The sequence below is a fragment of the Natator depressus genome, chromosome 11 (genome assembly GCF_965152275.1).
Source record: "Natator depressus isolate rNatDep1 chromosome 11, rNatDep2.hap1, whole genome shotgun sequence".
Taxonomy (NCBI): domain Eukaryota; kingdom Metazoa; phylum Chordata; order Testudines; family Cheloniidae; genus Natator; species Natator depressus.
In genome coordinates, this window is record NC_134244.1 from 18236969 (window position 1) to 18257859 (window position 20891).

The 20891-nt window shown below is 41.2% G+C and overlaps 1 protein-coding gene across 1 annotated transcript in view; it reads right to left on the minus strand.

Moving 5' to 3' along the window:
* The window catches only part of TMEM163 (transmembrane protein 163), a 158635-nt gene extending 137963 nt beyond the window's left edge, over window positions 1–20672 (minus strand). Inside the window, exons 1-2 of the mRNA XM_074967258.1 lie at window positions 20322–20672; window positions 13271–13390 (exon numbers count right to left, since the gene is read on the minus strand). Coding sequence (XP_074823359.1) covers window positions 13271–13390; window positions 20322–20481 — 280 coding nt within the window. The 5' untranslated portion in view covers window positions 20482–20672. The remainder of the gene's footprint in view (window positions 1–13270; window positions 13391–20321) is intronic.
* Window positions 20673–20891: the final 219 nt, after the last annotated feature.

The following is a 20891-nucleotide window of genomic DNA, read 5'->3' on the forward strand; positions in this document are numbered from 1 at the left end:
GGAACATAAAACAAAGACAGCCATGACTTTCATTTCCATCATTTTTAACACTTCACTTTTGAAAAGTTTCAGTTTTAAATACGTAGCAACTTACAGCCTCACACACAACCAATACACTCTGAATAAAACATTAATTTTGCAATGAATATTAAACTTTCACTTTCTTTCCTATTCCTGACATGTCTTTTGTTCCAGACAGAGAATTACAAGTTCATCTCTAATAGTAAACAGAAGTTATAACTTTATGGCATATAGCAGGAAAATGTATAAGGAAATCAAGTCTGATTGACATATCATGAATTCATAAGGAAATCTACTTCACATGGTAGCTTGGCCTGATGTAGTAGAGTTATTAATTTGTACTGTCAATATCATGTTGATTGTTTGATTTTTCTACCATCTTTAGTACAAAATTGGAACCAATTACATTTCTAATACAGGTGTGGTTTGCTGTTCTTGCTTTTTATTGGATATTGTGGGCGAGTAGTTCTACATTTGCCCTTTGAAGAAAAGTAATTTCAAATGCCTAGTTATTTTAAATTAGGAAAGTTATTACTGCAATAAGCATGTTTATGAATTTTCCTAAAGATCTGTATGTAATATTTTAGACAAAAATGCACATTTTGCCCCCCAATAGCATAGTTTAACTGTGTAAAAGATATGAAAAAGATGTATTATTGTACAGGTGCAGGAATTTACACCAGCCCAATTACTGAATTATCTGACATTTGATAGTTATGTATCTTACTGCATAAAACTCCAACCCTGTAACTGGACAAGCACGGTTGGACCCTTTAGCCCACACAGGACCCCATTGTCTTCACTGGGGCGCCACCATCAGAGGCCTAAATTTGTGGAGCCCATAAAACTGCACATAAATATATACGGTTATTAATTAACTGCATTACAGTAGTCTGCTAGCATAGGTGCTGGAACTAGAGTGCTGGGGGTGCTGTCGCACCCGCTGTCTTCAAGTGGTTTCCATCATATACAGGGTGTACAGTTTGGTTCAATGGCTCTCAGCACCCCCCTTTATACAAAGTGTTTCAGCACCCATTTGTTAGGCACCTTACAGACATATAGTAAAGGACAGTTCCCCAAACAGCTTATAATCTACATAGATAAGATAGACAAAGGGTGGAAGAAGGTATTATTGGTCATCTTCTGGACAGCACATGACACCTGTTCTCCAGGATGTGCACTGGTTTTAACCTAAACAATCAAATGGACTCGGACCAATTACCTGAGCTTCGTTCCTTATGATATGGAGTTGTGACCAGCAAAAGTGCTGATGTTAGATCTCCCTCAATATTGGACACCCATCTTAGCTGCAAAATTCCTTGGGACAAATTCTTGTCATCAGTGGGGTTTTAAGGGCTGTAATATTATTGCAGAATTTGGCCCAGAGAATGACTGACCTTCCATTTTCTATGTAAAGACACACGGGGGACTTATGTTTTAAAGGCTGGCATCTGAACCTGAAATGTTTGTTTGTTTTAATAAGCTCCTGCCACGACCATAAACTTTCAACTTAATTTTTGTTTTCATTTTAAGAACATAAAATCACAGGCATCATGATGTGGCCTTTTTTCTATTTCACAGACTAGATTACTGGACTACCTGATACCAACTAGCTATATTTTATTGGACAACTTCAAGAAGGTTGTCTGATGTGTTACACAAGCACAATTTGGCCCCATGTTTCTATTTAGCTCCTACCATTGTGTGCCTGCAACATTTACACATTTTTCTTCTCCAACTAAAGTCACATAGAGTTTTGTATGCATAAGGGCAACGGGCCCCTTACTGGCCTCTCATTTTATTTTCACATGAGTGAAAACCATATTTTGCTGTTACTATAAAGAGCCTCCCTACACTGTAAGGCCATCTTTTGCTGCTGCTGTACATGTAATTCATTTGTCCTTTAAACCCTTCATATAATATGGTTGGGGCCAAATTACATTCAGTTACACCAATGCAACCACATTGAGGCCAGCGGGGTTGCATAGGTATCACTGGCAATAGAATTTAGCCCTTGGAGTTTAATTTTGCTATTTCATTGACACTTTTGTGTTCCTGTGCCCTCTGTCTTTTTATCGTAGATGTAATTAAATGTCCTGTGCAATATGTAAAATCAGATGTTTAAACACTCACAAGGGATATCTGTTCACTTTTTAACTTTTACATGGTTGGGAAGGATCCTGAATATTAAATGTCAGTATGCGTCAAATGGCTCTTTGCCAATATAAATCCAGGCCCTTAACAATGGGAAAGGCCAAGTGATTTGGTATAGCACCTCGAAAAGAAAATATGAAGGCCAACATTTTCAACAATGACTAATGAATGTGGACGGCCTCCATTTTTGGGTACCCACGTTGAGACATCTTAAAGGGCCTGATTTTCAGAAAGTGCTGAGCATCGACCTCTGAAAATAAAAAGAAAAGGAGTACTTGTGGCACCTTAGAGACTAACAAATTTATTAGAGCATAAGCTTTCGTGAGCTACAGCTCACTTCATCGGATGCATTCAGTGGAAAATACAGTGGGGAGATTTATATACACAGGGAACGTGAAACAATGGGTGTTACCATTCACACTGTAACGAGAGTGAATATATATATCTCACCTTACTGATCACTCTCGTTACAGTGTGAATGGCCCACCTTGATTATCATGCACATTGTAGGGAGAGTGGTCACTTTGGATGAGCTATTACCAGCAGGAGAGTGAGTTTGTGTGTGTATGGGGGTGGGGGAGTGAGAAAAGCTGTATTTGTGCTGGAAATGGCCCATCTTGATTTTCATGCAGGTTGTAAGGAGAGTGGTCACTTTGGATAGGCTATTACCAGCAGGAGAGTGAGTTTGTGTGTGTGGTTTTTGGAGGGGGGGTGAGAGAACCTGGATTTCTGCAGGAAATGGCCCACCTTGATTATCATACACATTGTGAAGAGAGTGGTCACTTTGGATGGGCTATTACCAGCAAGAGAGTGAGTTTGTCTGGGGGGGGGGGCGGAGGGTGAGAAAACCTGGATTTGTGCTGGAAATGGCCCAACTTGATGATCACTTTAGATAAGCTATTACCAGCAGGAGAGTGGGGTGGGAGGAGGTATTGTTTCATGGTGTCTGTGTATATAATGTCTTCTGCAATTTCCACAGTATGCATCCGATGAAGTGAGCTGTAGCTCACGAAAGCTCATGCTCAAATAAATTGGTTAATCTCTAAGGTGCCACAAGTCCTCCTTTTCTTTTTGCGAATACAGACTAACACGGCTGTTACTCTGAAACCTCTCCTTTAAAAGGCTCTTGAGTTGGGCATCCAAAAACGAAGGCACCAACAATCATTGGTCACTTCTGAAAAATCATGGCCTACATTTTTATTATTATAATTAATTTCCACTGTTGCTGCCTTGTGCAAGGCACCATGCAAACATAAGAAAAAGCACTGGCCGTCACTATGTGCAATATTTAAAAATTTCCCTTTTTGAAGCAACACCTAAAAACATATCACTGGGAAAGAGACGTAATTCATTAATAGAAATCCACTAACTCAGTTGTTTGTGTAGTTTGCCTTTAAATGGTAACTAGTGAAAAGTTATATCAACACATCAGTGTAAATTCTTATAGATCCTGATTCTCCTTTCATTTACGCCACCGTAAATCAGGAGTAACTCCATTCAAGTCAATGCAGTTACAATGGAGTAAAAATAACGTAAGAGGAGAATCAGGTCCACATTTCCTGTCATTAGTCAGAAATGAAATTCTGTCACTTGCTTTCTAGTCATTCTGACCAACAGACTGGATCTGAATCCAGACCTCTCATAGTTTGCAGGTGTTTGGGTGTGGGAGTTTGGAACAAACCATTATAGAGACAGAGTCTGGTCTAATATGAAGTTCTGACTCAGCACTGAGCCATCCCGAAATTAGAGAGTATTTAGAATGAGGGGTTTAGTTTGGGCCCGTCTCTAATCCAAACGTATGAAAGCTCACATTGTCTATGTCATTTTCACTATTTAATGTGGAAACAGAATGATTTGATATGGTAATATATGCATGTCAGTTTCTTTCATATTTACATACTGGAGCTAATCTATGAAATCCTATATCAACAGCCTAGTTTGATAAAAATCCTACCAGCTGCAGAATTACCTCTATTAAGGTCATATGCAAAGAACTTCTCAAATAGAATTTGACTTCTCAGAATAGCAGCACATTTCACAAACTGGATTGGATGATTACCAGTGAAGGACCTCAGAGGATGTGTTATCAGTTCTACTTTATTTTAATAGCTGTTTCTACAATGCCAAATCCCTAAATCCTTATTCAGTCCTTGTCTGCAAAGGGAGCTTCAACTTCAGAATTTTGACTATACGCTACATTTATGTATTAATATCTCTGCTCTGTTTATTATAACAGTCTTGGCTAATCTAATCAGGAAGACAAATTAACAGACTTTACATTCTTTGAATCATAAGACTAAATTAGACAAACGCATGCCTGCTAAAATGAGAGTTTTGTTTTCTGGCTTTGATGATATTCTAAGAGATCTTGGTCTGCTTGGGAGGAATTAAGCTATTACCACAAAAATCTGTATTTGTGCATTTTTAGGAATGAGATTTTAATAGCACAAAAGGAAAAGAAAAAAAGCTATCGTTTTCCACAGCCACAGTCCTACTACAGACGTAGTATTTCCTGTTCCTATATACTAAGGTCCCTGGCTTAGTGTGCACCTACAATGGGGCAACTACCTTAGTGAATAATATCAGCTGAGTTACATCAGGGATGAAATTCACCCAAGATAGTCAAGTTGCAGTTGCTGTTATGAAATAACTTTGATTTCCTTGTTGTTTGTGCAATCAAAATCTCACCAGTAAGTCAAAAACACTACGTCAATTCAATGCAATGGTATTTGTTTCTTGCCTTTTAAATAATAAAAAAGGCAATTATGAGTAAAATTTTTAAAATACAGATTCTATAAGTATTTTGGAAAAAAACTGATCCTAATTGTACTTATTTATTTGTACTGTGCCCAGGATCAATTGCTGGGAATATATTACAAAAATTAAAAACCAGCTCTTGATTGAACCCACTCCCATCCAAATTAAAAAATGAAGAGAAAGGCAGAATGAATATATTCATCTGGCATTGCTTGGTCTCCAACGGAAGCAAGAGCATTCCAGAAAAACAAATGCCACAATGGGCATGAGTAGTCTTGAGATTGTCTGGAGACCAGACACTGAGGGCCTTGTAGATTTGAACCTTAAGGCTTCATTGATATCAAGGGTTTTATAAATTAAACGTAGGGTGACCATATTTCCCAAAAAGAAAACGGGACATCTCCAGCCACTCGCCCAAGCCCACCGCCCTCCCCCCGACAAGGCTGCTGCCCATTGCTGGAACCCTGCCATCCCCTCCTGGTGAGGCTATTGCCCATTGCTGGAACCCTGTCAATCCCCCCCACCCCAGACAGACACACACACACACACACACACACCCCTCCCTCGTGAGGCTGTTGCCCATCAATGGAACCCCGCATGGCCCCTGGCTCCACATGGAGGGTTCCACTGATGCGCAACGGGGGGGGGGGGGGAAGCACACCATCTCCACTCACACACACTCCACATGTTCCTCTGCACCACACCCCACTTTTTTGACAAAAGTGGGCATTTGTCATGTTTACTCTTACCAACTGATCAAGTCGGCAACAGCAAATGGGACAAATGCCTCCTTTCGGGAATAAAAAGGGACTGTCCTGGCCAAACGGGATGTATGATCACCCTAATTAAAGTCTATAATGGCTTTATGGGCACTCAAGGCTTTTATAGCTCTACTCTTAGAACCAACACCTTCAACTGCACTCAGAAGCCAACTGGATTGCAGTGGCCTGCGCAGAGCTCAGAGGCAGGAAGCTGCATTCTGCAGTAGCTGAAGCTTCTGAACAATCGTCAAGAGTAGGACATCTTTGCATCTGACATCAGTGGAACTACTCTTTGAGCTAAAGGAAAAAGCTGCTTCTATTGTCATTCCTATTTTTCAACAGTCTGGTACACAAAAGAGAAGCATATTCAACCAATTCATTTTTCCCTAGGAAGACTTCCACCCAAGGACCAGGCAAAGCCCTGTTTAGCTTTTCTAACCAGATGAAACCAAACAAACTCAGACAGATGCAGCTTCCCTCTTTCAACCATCCAGCTGAACTTTCAGTAGCAACTTACTGCGACTTCTACAATTCATCCATTGCAAGGTACCTATGCTACACTATTACACACCTGTTATGCCATTACTAGAGTTTATTATACCTATATAGAGAGAGTTTATATATATTTAAAATACTATAAATCCCTGTGCGTTAATTCACCATTCACAGCCTAAGAACCCTGTCAGAGGGGTCAAATTAATACAGACAACATCAGGATCCAATAGCAACATGGCAAATGAGCAAGACATGATGCTGAGGAGTGGAAGCATGGTATTGTGGAGATGTACAGAGATTCTTCCTTCATGCCAATGGTCCATAGGATTTCCAATGTCTTTTCCCATAGCACTACAATCTATATGTGAATTTTGGCTATTCCCACTGCCCCTTTCAACAATAGCCTGGCACAAAGATAGCTTAGCATGATGCAGCCCAGCTTCTAAGCCCCAGCTGCCAGTCATCCTTCCCTAAAAGTACCTTCTTTGCACATGCTTATCACCATTAGTGTCAGATTTATCAACCTCCTTTAAGAATACCATCATATCAAAGACTATGCAAATTCTGCAGGGACAAGCTCAGCCCATTGGAAAAGAATGTCTCACATCACACAGTGACCATTCCAGCTGATTAAGGAGCTGCAAAATTAGTTCTGAATGCAGCTCTAGCTAATCCTGGATGGAAGGATGGGGACTGCATTGCAGCACCAAAAAAATGGGGATTGTAAAACAAAATTAGAGATTATTTCAGTTGCAACCACTGTCAGCATGCAGGCAACAAATCTCAACTTCCATCACCCTGCCTCCAAACACACACACACCCCCCTCCCACAATTTTACCATCCTTCTCATGTCTCTACTTTTACAGATGCAGGCCTCATGCAGTCTCACTGCTGGTCCCCCTCTCTAACAGGTTTTTTATGTGCTACTGCAGTAGTGGTGCAATAAGAACGTACAGGACTCCCTGGGGAGAAAATATTATGAAGACTGAAAGAGAAGTGTACAGGGAGAACTTAACGACAAATCAAAAGGAAGCAGTAGGAAGGCAGGTTTCAGAGTAGCAGCCGTGTTAGTCTGTATCTGCAAAAAGAACAGGAGCACTTGTGGCACCTTAGAGACGAACAAATTTATTAGAGCATAAGCTTTCGTGAGCTACAGCTCACTTCATCGGATGCATAGAATGGAACATATAGTAAGAAGATATATATATATACACATACATACATACACACACACACACACACATATATATACACACACACACACACACACAGAGAACATGAAAAAGTGGAGTAAGAGGCTAATTAATTAAGATAAGCTATTATCAGCAGGAGAAAAAAAAAACAAAAAACTTTCAAAGTGATAATCAAGATGGCCCATTTAGACAGTTGACAAGAAGGTGTGAGGATACTTAACGTGGGGAAATAGATTCAATATGTATAATGACCCAGCGACTCCCAGTCTCTATTCAAACCCAAGTTAATGGTATCTAGTTTGCATATTAATTCAAGCTCAGCACTTTCTTGCTGGAGTCTGTTTTTGAAGCTTTTCTGTTGCAAAATTGCCACCCTTAAAAGTCTTTTACTCAGTGGCCAGAGAGGTTGAAGTGTTCTCCTACCGGTTTTTGAATGTTATGATTCCCGATGTCAGATTTGTGTCCATTTATTCTTTTGCGTAGAGACTGTCCGGTTTGGCCAATGTACGTGACAGAGGGGCATTGCTGGCACATGATGGCATATATCACATTGGCAGATGTGCAGGTGAACGAGCCCCTGATGGCGTGGCTAATGTGATTAGGTCCTATGATGGTGTCACTTGAATAAATATGGACAGAATTGGCATCGGGCTTTGTTGCAAGGATAGGTTCCTGGGTTAGTGTTTTTGTTGTGTGGTGTGTGGTTGCTGGAGAGTATTTGTTTCAGGTTGGGGGGCTGTCTAAGCGAGAACTGGTCTGTCTCCCAAGATCTGTGAGAGTGAGGGATCATTTTTCAGGATAGGTTGTAGATCTTTGATGATGCACTGGAGAGGTTTTAGTTGGGGGCTGAAGGTGACAGCTGGTGGCGTTCTGTTATTTTCTTTGTTGGGCCTGTCCTGTAGTAGGTGACTTCTGGGTACTCTTCTGGCTCTGTCAATCTGTTTTTTCACTTCAGCAGATAAGTATTATAGTTTTAAGAATGCTTGATAGAGATCTTGTAGGCGTTTGTCTCTGTCTGAGGGATTGGAGTAAATGTGGTTGTATCTTAGAGCTTGGCTGTAGACAATGGATTGTGTGGTGTGTCCTGGATGGAAGCTGGAAGCATGTAGGTAAGTATAGCAGTATAGGGAGGTGTTTATGTGACCATCGCTTATTAGCACAGTAGTGTCCAGGAAATTGACTGCTTGTGTGGATTGGTCTAGCTGAGGTTGATGGTGGGATGGAAATAGTTGAAATCATGGTGGAATTCCTCAAGGGCTTCTTTTCCATGGGTCCAGATGACGAAGATGTCATCAATGTAGCACAAGTAGAGTAGGGGCATTAGGGGATGAGAGCTGAGGAAGCGTTGTTCTAAGTCAGCCATAAAAATGTTGGCATACTGTGGGGCCATGTGGGTATCCATAGCAGTGCCGCTGACTTGAAGGTATATATTGTCCCCAAATGTGAAATAGTTGTGGGTGAGGACAAAGTCACAAAGGTCAGCCACCAGGTTTGCCGTCACATTATCGAGAATACTGTTCCTGATAGCTTGTTGTCCATCTTTGTGTAGACTGTTGCTGTAGGGGGCTTCTACATCCACAGTGGCCAGGATGGTGTTTTCTGGAAGATCACCGACGGATTGTAGTTTCCTCAGGAAGTCAGTGGTGTCTCAAAGATAGCTGGGAGTGCTGGTAGCATAGGGCCTGAGGAGAGAGTCCACATAGCCAGACAATCCTGCTGTTAGGGTGCCAATGCCTGAGATGATGGGGCGTCCAGGATTTCCAGGTTTATGGATCTTGGGTAGCAAACAGAATACTCCTGGTCAGGGTTCTAGGCATGTATCTGCACAGATCTGTTTCTGTGCTTTTTCAGGGAGTTTCTTGAGCAGATAGTGTAGTTTCTTTCGCTAATCCTCAGTGGGATCAGAGGATAATGGCGTGTAGAATGTGGAGTTAGACAGCTGCCTAGCAGCCTCTTGTTCATATTCCAACTTATTCATTATGACGACAGCACCTCCTTTGTCAGCCTTTTTGATTATGATGTCAAAACAGTTGTTCCTGAGGCTGTTGATGGCGTTGTGTTCAGCACGGCTGAGGGTATGGGGCAAGTGATGATGCTTTTCCACAATTTCAGCCCATGCACGTCGATGGAAGCAATCTGTGTAGAAGTCCAGTCTGTTGTTTTGACCTTCAGAAGGAGTCCATGCAGAATCCTTCTGTTTGTAGTGTTGGTAGGAAGGATTCTTTGGGTTAGTATGTTGTTCAGAGGTGTGTTGGAAATATTCTTTGAGTTGAAGATGTAGAAAGTAGGATTCTAGGTCACTGCAGAACTGTATCATGTTCGTGGACCTGGAGGGACGAAAGGAGAGGCCCCGAGATAGGACAGACTCTTCTGCCGGGCTAAGAGTATAGCTGGAAAGATTAACCATATTGTTGGGTGTGTTAAGGGAACTACTGTTGTGGCTCCTTATGGCATGTAGCAGTTTAGATACTTTAGTAGGAAGGCAGGCAATGTAGTCTGACAGCTATCAAACATCTAGCAGAGCAGGCTCACAAGATGGTAGGTACAGTGGAAAGATCGTTCCTCACTGAAACTGAAGATCAGGTCTGTATAGCCAAGACTTTGCCTTTATAAACAAGTAGTAAAAAAAAAAATAGTTTGAATGGGTAGTGAGGAAATAGGGAGGAGGAAATAGCAGGTGTTTGCGAAGGACTGTCAGAGTCAGATGACTAAACTGACAACCGGTCATTTATATCAAACAGGCAGCGACCTTTTGATCACCTGGCATGCCTCCTAACTCAGGGATTGGCTAGAGCAGTGGTTCTCAAACTGTGGGCCGGGACCCCAAAGTGGGTCACATCCCTGTTTTAATGGGGTGGAAAATACACTGCATACATCTGATGAAGTGGGTTTTAGCTCACGAAAGCGTATGCCCAAATAAATGGGTTAGTCTATAAGGTGCCACAAGTACTCCTTGTTTTGTTTTATTTTTTTAATGAGATGGTCAACTGCTGAAACTGCAAAGGACCATATGGAACAGTCAATACTCAGAGTTCAAAAGGCCTTAAAAAGAATATAAAAGACTCTAGTAATACATTTGTTACATGTTAATTATACGACAATTGATCATTTAAACATGCACAAAGATTTAATGTCAAGATTTGTACTGCATCTGCTTTTAATTCTTAACATATTTGGCACCTAGATACTATGATGAAAGATGTATTCCAAACACCTAAAATAGGTTGGACATAATCAATATATTTGTAATTATTAACTATTAATTGAGCATAAATACAATCACCATCCTGTTAAGACCAAGTTCTGTGCAGAATTGATTGTATTTATAATATGTGGGGGCAAATTCTGCTCTCCCTATTCTTGTCATTTGTCCCAACGAATCCAAGTGAAGGGTCAAGGAGGTGGTCCTTAATTAACATGTTAACAATGTATTACACAAAAAGTGACCCATTGTTCATTCATTGTAGGGTAGCCAACTTCACTATGAAGATGAATGGTGTATTCATTTGGTACCGTCTATAAAAATTATGCCATTACAATTTTAAGTCTTTTCCTGAGATTACGTATGTGCTGAATATTTACCATAGCTTCATATATCTTTTAAAAAAAAAAAGATTACTCTTACATGTATGTTCCTAAAGACAGCTGCTCAGGGACTATGTGAAATGAATGCCCTGAAAAACTTACACTCTAAGACCCCAATCCTGTAAACATTTACTCACCTGCTCACATGAGACGTTAAGCAGGTGCCTATTTGCAGGATCAGGGCCTCATTTATGCATTACTAAATACTTTCCAAAGTAAACAAAGGAGATGACTGGTTAAACAAGTAATTAGATGAGAGTTCGTCTTTTACGGTAAACTTTGTTTTCGTGTTATGTCATCACCTCAATCCCCCACATTGAACCCAATTTGTTTTTGTCCAACTGATGTGTCCTATCTGACAACTAGGGCCAATTCCTCAGCTGGTATAAACAGGCATAGCTCCAGTGACTTCAATGGATCGATGCTTTTTTATGCCAGCTGAAGAACTGTCTCCTCAGTTGTAAGCTAGGTCTTTTTTGTTACTTTCCCATACAGTGCCTAGCATAATGAGGCCCTGATACCCAATTGGTGTTCCTAGGTGCTACCATAATCATCAACTTCTCATCCGAAAGTATGGCTCTAGGTCTGACTGACCTTAGTTTGCATTATTTTCTCTGGCATCCTATCATCTGCTTGTCTTCTACAGCGTCCCCACCATGATAATCATACCCACTTTCACATCCTACTCCACCATAATACAAAGAATAAATTATAACCCCCACCACCAGGTAAGATTTTCAAATCTAATTATTCAGACTAACTTTAAAAATCATCATATTTCACAGAAAAATTGATATTTATAGTCATCTGTTTTTGCACTTATGAATGTCTTACAACTTTCATAAATGAAAGCTGTTTTCAGTGAAACACAACAACTTCTTGGTATTTCCTAAAATTAAATTAAATCTCTGAAAACAAGTGACTAAAAATAATATTAGCTTTATTAGCTATATTATAAGTAAGTCTGAATAACCAAAATTATATAATCACCTGATCTATGATCTTTATAAAACTTTCATAAACAAAACTCTTTGGAAGGGACAATAATCAATCTTGTTCTTCCAGTGCCAGTATGAAAAAAATTACATTTTGTTCTGCTTCCTGAAAATTCAGTAAACTCAGCTGTCCTACTTTCTCATAAAATGTTTATATTCTATAATGCATTAGATGCTGCTTTAAAAAAAAAAAACATTTAAGTCAACTATTGTACTTGTTTTTCATATAAATAGCTTCAAGTAATATATGCTGAATTTTGCAGAGAACATTTGGTCAGATTCTAATAATCCCTCTTGGGAGCTGATACCAACTTCCAGCAGCAGGTCCAACATTGCAGATTGGAATAATAAAAAACATATGCTGCTGCAGCTCCCAGAAAATACAAGTCTATCTTTTCCAAAATGAAGGATGACATTCTGAGGATCTCAGAAGCCTCTTGTCTCCTAGCTAGAAGCATGGAGCTTTTCCTTTTTAATGAGCAGTAAACATTCTGGGGTCTAAACAAACAAACAAAGGGAACTACGTTTTGTTTTGTTTTTTATTCACTGCAACATTCAGGTCCCATGATGGGTCTTGTTTTACCCACCAAATTAAATAAAGATCACTGTATTATTACAATAAAAAACTGGTAGTAAATGTGTTCTTTTAAAAACAAAAAAAGTGCTGTTTAGTGCATTTAAATAAAGACACTTTTACTCAGCAAAAAATTTAAAAAATAAAAGAAACCTATAACCCAGTTTTTCACATGATGAAAATGCTGAATTATTTTTAATTCTCCATATGAAAATGATTACCAGATAGATGTAATTAAATTTGCCTCCCAGAACATAGTCTTATTAAAAAGATTGGGATTTCACTCCCAAAAATTAGCTTTGTGTTAGGGTATTTGACAGCCTAAGAGAAATTATACATCTCCCAACTACATTTCATCTTCTATCTTCAGAGCATTCCAAATACAAGCCTCAGGTAGGTCTAGACTTCTCATGTTTGACCTCCTTGGTTGAAAGCAATCCACTGTATAATGATTTTTTTAATACTAGTCTGAAAAAAATGAACAGATTTCCACATGCACAAATGCTAACAGGAATCAAAATATTCTATATCTTCCTCTGACCTTCAGCAACCCTTGCCGCTGAAGAAAAAGCTATTTTACTAATTTATAAGCACCATGCAGACCCAAGCAGTCTACAAAGAAGTCACTCTACCAGTAATACAGATATAAAAGCACAAAGCATCCTGTAGGATTTTGAGAAATTCTGATAGCCAAGAAAAAGGCTTAAAGAGTTTAAAATATTCCCAATACTCACTGAAGGCAGCCACTGCAAGAGCCAGTGTAACAACGATGGAGACCCATGAAACCCACAACGCCTTCTTTCTGTAGCTCTGAGCTTCATGAGGTTTTAGCCTTGTACTGCTTTCTAGTAAACCTGATAAAGGCAATACACAAAGCAGTGTGAACATTACATTACACCTTTAAAAAAAAAAAAAACCACACGTGTGTCAATTCAGGACCAAACAAATCATTTTATATGTTGTATATGGTACATTATCAGCCAAATGCTACTCACCTCACTGAATTCAGGTGAATGAAGCTAATAGGAGTGTTTGAGTGAGCAAGGAGAACATGTTTTGGCTCTAATGTTTGCATTTCACCTGACAGAGTATTAATTGCACTCATCACCCCAGAAGAGCACTGCAATCTTCAGGTAACTAAAGGAAGGTTCATAGTAATTTCACTGGGTATGTCTACATGGGGATAAAAGCCCCACAAACATGGCCATAGCTGGCCCGGGCCAGTTGAATCGAGCTTGTGGCACTTCAGCTGCAGGGCTAAAAATTGCTGTGTAAATAGTCAGGTTAGGGCTGGAGCCTGAGCTCTGGGATCCTCCACCCTCACAGAGTCCTAGAGCTCAGGCTCCAGCCCAAGCCCACAGCAATTTTTCAGCCACAGTGCCTGTGCCAGCTAACCTGAGCCAGCTGTGGGTTTTTTTATCCCCATGGTGCTCACCAATACAAGTACACATGAGGGACTTGATCCTGCACCTATTTAGGTCAATGATAAAACTTTAACGGACTTCAGTGGTTGAGGATTTGGCCTTAGTTCCAGAAGAGAGCTATAAGAACACAGGAAAACTTGTTTTGGAGTGTCAAGTTCACCAGGTTCACACACCTGAGAAGTTAACTTGCTGATCCATTAAAATACAATGCTTGAATGGAGTATCAAAGCAGGAGCATATATATTTTAGGATCACACCACTTAGAGCTGAAAAAGACCTATTAGACCTGAAGAAGAGATCTATGTAGCTCAAAAGCTTCTCTCTCTCATCAACAGAATTTGGTCCAATAAAAGATATTACCTCACCCACCTTGTCTCTCTTTTAGAGCATAACGTCTATCCTCCTGCAAAGGCATACAATCCCCACACAGAGGGACATGAGAGGAATTTAGGGCCTGGTCCTGCTCTTACTGAAACCAATGCAGTGGGTGCAGAATTGGGTCCTAGATCTTAACCAGTTTTTAAAACTGTTTTTGTCTTTCACTATGCTTTCATAAGAACGGCCACACTGGGTCAGACCAAAGGTCCAGAAAGTCCAGTATCCTGTCCTCTGACAGTGGCCAATGGCAAGTGCCCCAAAGGGAATGGACAGATAATTTCCACTGTATTTATTTATCATCATCAAGTGATCCATGCCCTGTCACCCAATTCCAGCTTCTGGCAAACAGAGGCTAGGCACACCATTCCTGCCCATCCTGGCTAATAGCCATTGATGGACCTATCTTCCATGAATCTATCTAGCTCCCTTTTGAACCCCATTGTAGTACTGGCCTTCACAACACCCTCTGGCAAGGAGTTCCAGAGGTTGACAGTGTGTTGCATGAAAAAATACTTTCTTGTGTTTGTTTTAAACCTGCTACCTATTAATTTCATTTGGTGGCCCCTTGTTCTTGAATTATGAGAAGGAGTAAATAAAACTTCCTTGTTTACTTTCTCTCTACCACTCATGATTTTATAGACCTCTATCATATCCCCCCTTAGTGGCCTCTTTTCCAAGCTGAAAAGTCCAAGTCTTATTAATCTCTCCTCATACGGAAGCCGTTCTATACACCTAATCATTTTTGTTGCCCTTTTCTGAACCTTTTCCAATTCTAATATATCTTTTTTGAGATGGGGCAACCACATCTGCATGCAGTATTCGAGATGTGGGTGCACCATGGATTTATATAGAGGCAATATGATATTTTCTTGATGATTCCCAACATTCTGTTCGCTTTTTTAACTGCCGCTGCACATTGAGTGGATGATTTCAGAGAACTATCCACAATGACTCCAAGATCTTTCTTGAGTGGTAACAGCTCATTTAGACCCCATCATTGTATATGTATAGTTAGGATTATGTTTTCCAATGTGCATTACTTTGCATTTATCAACATTAAATTTCATCTGCCATTTTGTTGCTCAGTCATCCAGTTTTGTGAGATCCTTTTGTAGCTCTTTGCAGTCTGCCTGGGATTTAACTATCTTGAGTAGTTTTGTATCATCTGCAAATTTTGCCACCTCACTGTTTATCCCTTTTTCCAGATTGTTTATGAATATGTTAAATAGGACTGGGCCCAGTACAAATCCCTGGGGGACACCACTATTTACCTCTCTCCATTCTGAAAACTGTGGAACGCTCCCGTCTCCCCCATCTTAATCCCCAGCTAACAATTCAATTTAAATATCAGAAAAATAGTGATAGTCTTCTACTCCCTCTCTCCCCTGCTTTAAAAAGTTATTTTAATTTAAAATAAAAAACACCTTCTCCCCCCCTCCCCCGTCTTCTTTTAGCCCTAATTATGACATTCATTTCATTAAGAGCTGTTGTTTTTTTAAATATATTCCCTTTCACCAGAAACTGTAAAATCTGATCCAGCTCTGTTCCACCCATGATCTCTGGAATATTTTGTTTAACAAATGTAAAAGCCAGTCAGTCTTCTCCAGTGCTTCTTCCAGGATGTCTGTCACTTTTTCAGAAAACACACATGTTTGAAAAGGGAAACTACTGCAGGGCTCTGAATTTGTAAAACTAGTGTAAATAAACATGAGAAGCAGCATAGTTTAATGTCTTGGAAATGGGATTGGGCATTAGATTTAGGATTAGAACTAGGAATTCCTATCACTAACTCACTTTGTGCTCTTGGGAAAATCACTTAACCTCACTGCCTCAATTTCCCCATTGGTAAACAGGGATAATATTTGCCTAGGATACCTCTCAAGGGTGTTGTAAGGATTAATTACTTAACGCTTGTATAGTTTTTTCACACATAATTATTAAATTCTTTATGTGCCAAATTTTGCCCTCAGTTTCATACATTCAACTCTAATTATCTTCAAGAGGAGCTGCACACTTATAGGTAAGAGAAGAATTTGGTCCTATAATAAGAGATCCTATATCTTAATTTTTATGTTTAAATTGCATTTATTTTCAACACACATTTAATGCTTTTCAAATTACCAGACTGATAGCCCTGAAGGCTTTGATTCCTCTGAATACTCACAAACAGGTCTGGAATGGGTAGCAACAATACAAATTTCCCACTTAGTCTGTCTAGAAGGACCATTGCACGCAGATCAGAGGGTAATTCCTCCTCCATATCCATTTCAGTACTAGTCCTGTCTGCTGCCACTGCCAACAATTTCAATGGTGGCTTTTCTGGGGCTAACCTAAAAACAGGTCTAGAAATAAAGATAAGATTTCATTATTCTAATTGTATAACCACAGAGAGAACATCTCTCCTTGTTTTTTGGCGTTCTTTTTTCTAGAAGCATTTAATGGTTCTACTTTAATGTCCAAATTCTGTCCAGATGTAAAGCTTTTGGCTGATTTTGGCTCTGAGGTGAAACAAACATGAGGTAGAATGACACATTCTTTAAATACATCATCCAATTCCCAGGTAACAGACAGCTGCAGCCATGAAGACCAAGGCATACAATAGATGTTTATGAATCATATAGAATCTTAGCTAAATAAAAGGAAAAACATTCACAGCCAGCTCCTTTTTATCGCTAATTGTAATTCAAGTGCCAAGAGTGCTCCCCACAGCATAAGATTCAGCTCCTTAATTTCATAAAATGAAAGCACCCCTGCTATGAGAGCTACACTGTAACGTGTATGTTAAAAATGATTGGAATATTCTTGGTTAGCAGAATGTAACTTTTTTTCTCCTCCCTAAAATAAGTCACCTAATTTTATTTATTTACAATTTCTCTCCCCCCCTCCCAGAAGCACCATCTCATTTTAATGAGTCCTAGGGGACTACATGCATACATACTCACATATTAATGCAGCTACCGAACACACAGCATGAAAATCCTTTTACAAACAATATTAGCTCATTAATTTACATACAGCAAACACATTCATGAGAGAGAGCTTTTGATCTTTTCACTGCATGTTACAAAACAATGTTTAATTTTAACTGACCACAGCACATTTTGGAACACCTTTAAATATGAGCTGCATTGCTACAAAATGACAAGCTTGCATCTATTGACAAGATTTCTCCACCCTGAAACTGAGGTGCTGAATAATTTTGCTGCAAACAATAACTTGATTTAGCACCTAAATATCCCTAAAGTAAAGATGATGCATTTGTTAAATGCATTGAATTTGGTAAATTTTATATTATGTTTCACCACCTAAACATACATAGTTCACAAAAAATTATTACGTTAAATAATAATTCCAGAACACAAGATGTTTATGAAGTGATACCACATGCTGATTTAAACAGAAGTTTTGTTGTTGTTTTTTTTACTAAAATAGCATTTTAAAATGTCACGTTTGAATTTCTACGGTGTTGGGATTTTTAATTAAAAAAAATAAAACCCTACTGTATGATTACAATGTTAAATCAAGGGCCTGATCCAAAGTCAATTAGAGTCCATGGAAAGACTTTCATTAACTAAGGAAAGCCCTTAAAGAACCATTTCCCCCAAATACTTCAGTGACTTTTTTTGACTTAACAAAATGCAAAAGGATCCTTATAAGTACTTGAAAAATTACTGAAGCCAACTGCATTAGAGAGTCATACCTATATGACTATGTCTACATTTATGATTCATTGGAAAGAGCCACTGTAAAAAGTGCAATATTTCAACAATATTATAAACAAACTGCAAAAATCATACTGAAACTTTTCCTGGAAATACTGGGGACAGTGAGACAGCTTACTTGAGTCTTTCCCCTTTAACCCTACTACAGGCCAATTTAGCTGGGGAGTCTCTTCTCAAAATCTCCCTTGATTTTAAAGGTGCCAGCTCTGACCATTTTGTCACAAACCTTGCGACAGAGGGTGGGGGGGGGGTGCAAATTTTAAGTTTCTCTAGATCTCTAAATTCCTGCCAAACTTTTGAATTTTGACCATCGTCAAAATGGTTGATGTTTCCCATTACTTCCAATGGAACTAAAGCCACAAGCTGCCCTCTGTCAAGATGTCTACCATTTTCACATATTATTAGTAGTATTTTATTATGTATTTGTATTATCGTAGCACCTAGGAGCTCCAGTCACGGATCAGCCTTTGGCCCTCAAAGCAAGGCACTCCCTAGTAAAGATGGGCACCAATTCCCATATTTTCCCCCCAATATGGCTGAAGCCCAGATCGACCTCAAGGAAGATGGTGATGCCCTTATACTCTATGGGTAGGGAACTGGAAAGGAACAGTGAAGAAAAAGGAATATGGGGGGGAAGGGGCCTGAGGAGGACTAAGGAGATGGAGGGAAATGTGGGGTACAGGATGGGAACTGAGGAGGTGCAGGGGAATGTGGGGTGCAGACAGTAAAAGGAGGACAGTAAAGAAGGGAGAATGAGAGGAAAATATAGGGGGAAGATGAGGGGCAATACACTGTGTGGGAGCATAGCGAGTGAATGCAAGTGAAGCACGAGTTGGGGCATGGAGGGAGACAGGATAGTGGTGCAGGAGGAGAATAGAGAGGGATAAAATGGCAGCTTCCTACAACCAGAAGATAAGCTAGGGTAAGCGGAGTGCAGTGAAGCCTGCATTTGTGCATGTGCATTTAAGGTTGAATTTTGAATCTGTAAAGATCACACACAGTTTAGAGATTGGCAGCTTCTCCCAGAGATTCTAATAAGAGGGCAGGTTAAAAAAAAACAAACCACTATTTTTTAAATTTAATGATTTGGGGGGAGATCTGACTCATGATTTTTGAATGGTTTATTGTTGGCAATGGTGGGATTTGCACATTTGGGGGCACTATAGATTTAAGCACTGCCTCATGGCCCACCAAAGCCCCCTAGAGAGCCTCCCCTGATGGGCTCTTGGCAGCTGCTGCATCAGCAAACAGCAGCCTTTCTGTAGGAAGTAGGTTAGCAGAGACTCCAGCACTGACTGTCCCTCCTTGGAGTCCCCTCATTGACCCCCTCCCTTTTTAACACTGATTTACTTCCTTGAGGTGCTTCCCCCCCTCTCCCATTCATCTAGGGTGCAGCCTCTGGGACAACTCATCTCTGATTCCCTAGGCCTGACTGCATCCTTGGGGATTCTCCCACCCACCCCACTCTGTGATGAAAAGCGGTTAGACTGGCTATATATCTGAGCATCTCCATGACCTGCTTAGGCTGTCTGCCTCTCATCTGGAAAAGAAGTGCTGTTCTGAGGCTGTGGTGGTGGCATGGGGGAAGGCATAGGAACAGAGTATATAGGGTGGGTCTTAGGAAGCTTCTGGGGACAGGCGGTTGGGGTAGTTATTAGAGGGGCTGAGGAGAAGGATTAAAGAGAGGGTTGCAGATACCAACGTGAAGCGAGTTGTAAAGCAAGGGACAGGTGCAGGGGGCATAGGGTGTGTACTAGAAGGGCTTGCAGGGGTGATGAAGGCAAAAGAGTTGTGGGTGTGTTGAGGGGTGGGCAGGGATTATTAAAGAACGGTATGTGGTTTGGGGTCCGTTATGGGTGGTTCAGGGTCGGTAGTGGGTGTTAGGAGGCAATTATGATAATGGAGTGTCTTGTCGGAGGGAACGCTAGGAGGCTGCAGAGGGGATATGGTGAAGGAACATGTGTTAGAAGGGCTGCAGGGAGTGACTGAGGGAGGGGTAAACATTAGGGAGACATGTAGGGAGTGATGGGGCACTGAAAAGGGGATCATGGGGGACAGCAGAGGTGCCCGCGGGGGTGACTGAGAAGAAAGTTGGATTTGGGAAAGGTTGCAGTGCGGTGATTTAGGACGGGAAAGATTATTATGGGGCTACGAGGAGTGATTGAGGGGAGGGATGCAGGGTGTGATGGGGGGGGCCTGCCGGGGGTGATTTAGGGGAGGATATGGGGTGAGGGAGGCCAGGCCGTAGGGACGGGGCTCACCTCTGTCCTCCAGCCCTTCGCTGAACTGTCCGCTCTCCCCGATCCGGAGCTGTTCCTCCTGCTGGTCCCGGGAGGGATAGGGCGGGGCGGTCCTGGGGGGCTGTACGATGGTGAGGTCCGGGGGGCTGGCTGGGTCGCCCCCGGCTGCGGCCGGCTCCATGTCTCGCGGCGTGGGAGAAGGCGGTAGGAGAGCGTGGCAGGGCAGCGAGGAGTGAGCGGAGCATCCAGCACAGGGGGAGGAGGAGACTGGCCTCAGAGCATCAGGGGGATGGGGACACACGGCAAACAAACTCCCGCGGCGGCTCCCTCCAGCGGCTCATAGCCAGGTGAGGAACCAGAACAGCCGCCCGGCTCTTCAGATGGGGCGGGGGGGGGGCTGCAATCAGCCCCCACCCCCCAGCAGCTGCGGGGAGGGCTGGAATTAGAGGCCCCGCCCAGCCCCAGAGAGGAGCTCAAGGGAGCTGCAGTGGGTGACCCCTCCTAGCAGGGGGGGAGGATGCTGTAATCGGAGTGTCGTCCCCCCCAGGTCCCGGGCTGCATGGCGAGCGGACACCCGAGGGGAGGGGGTTA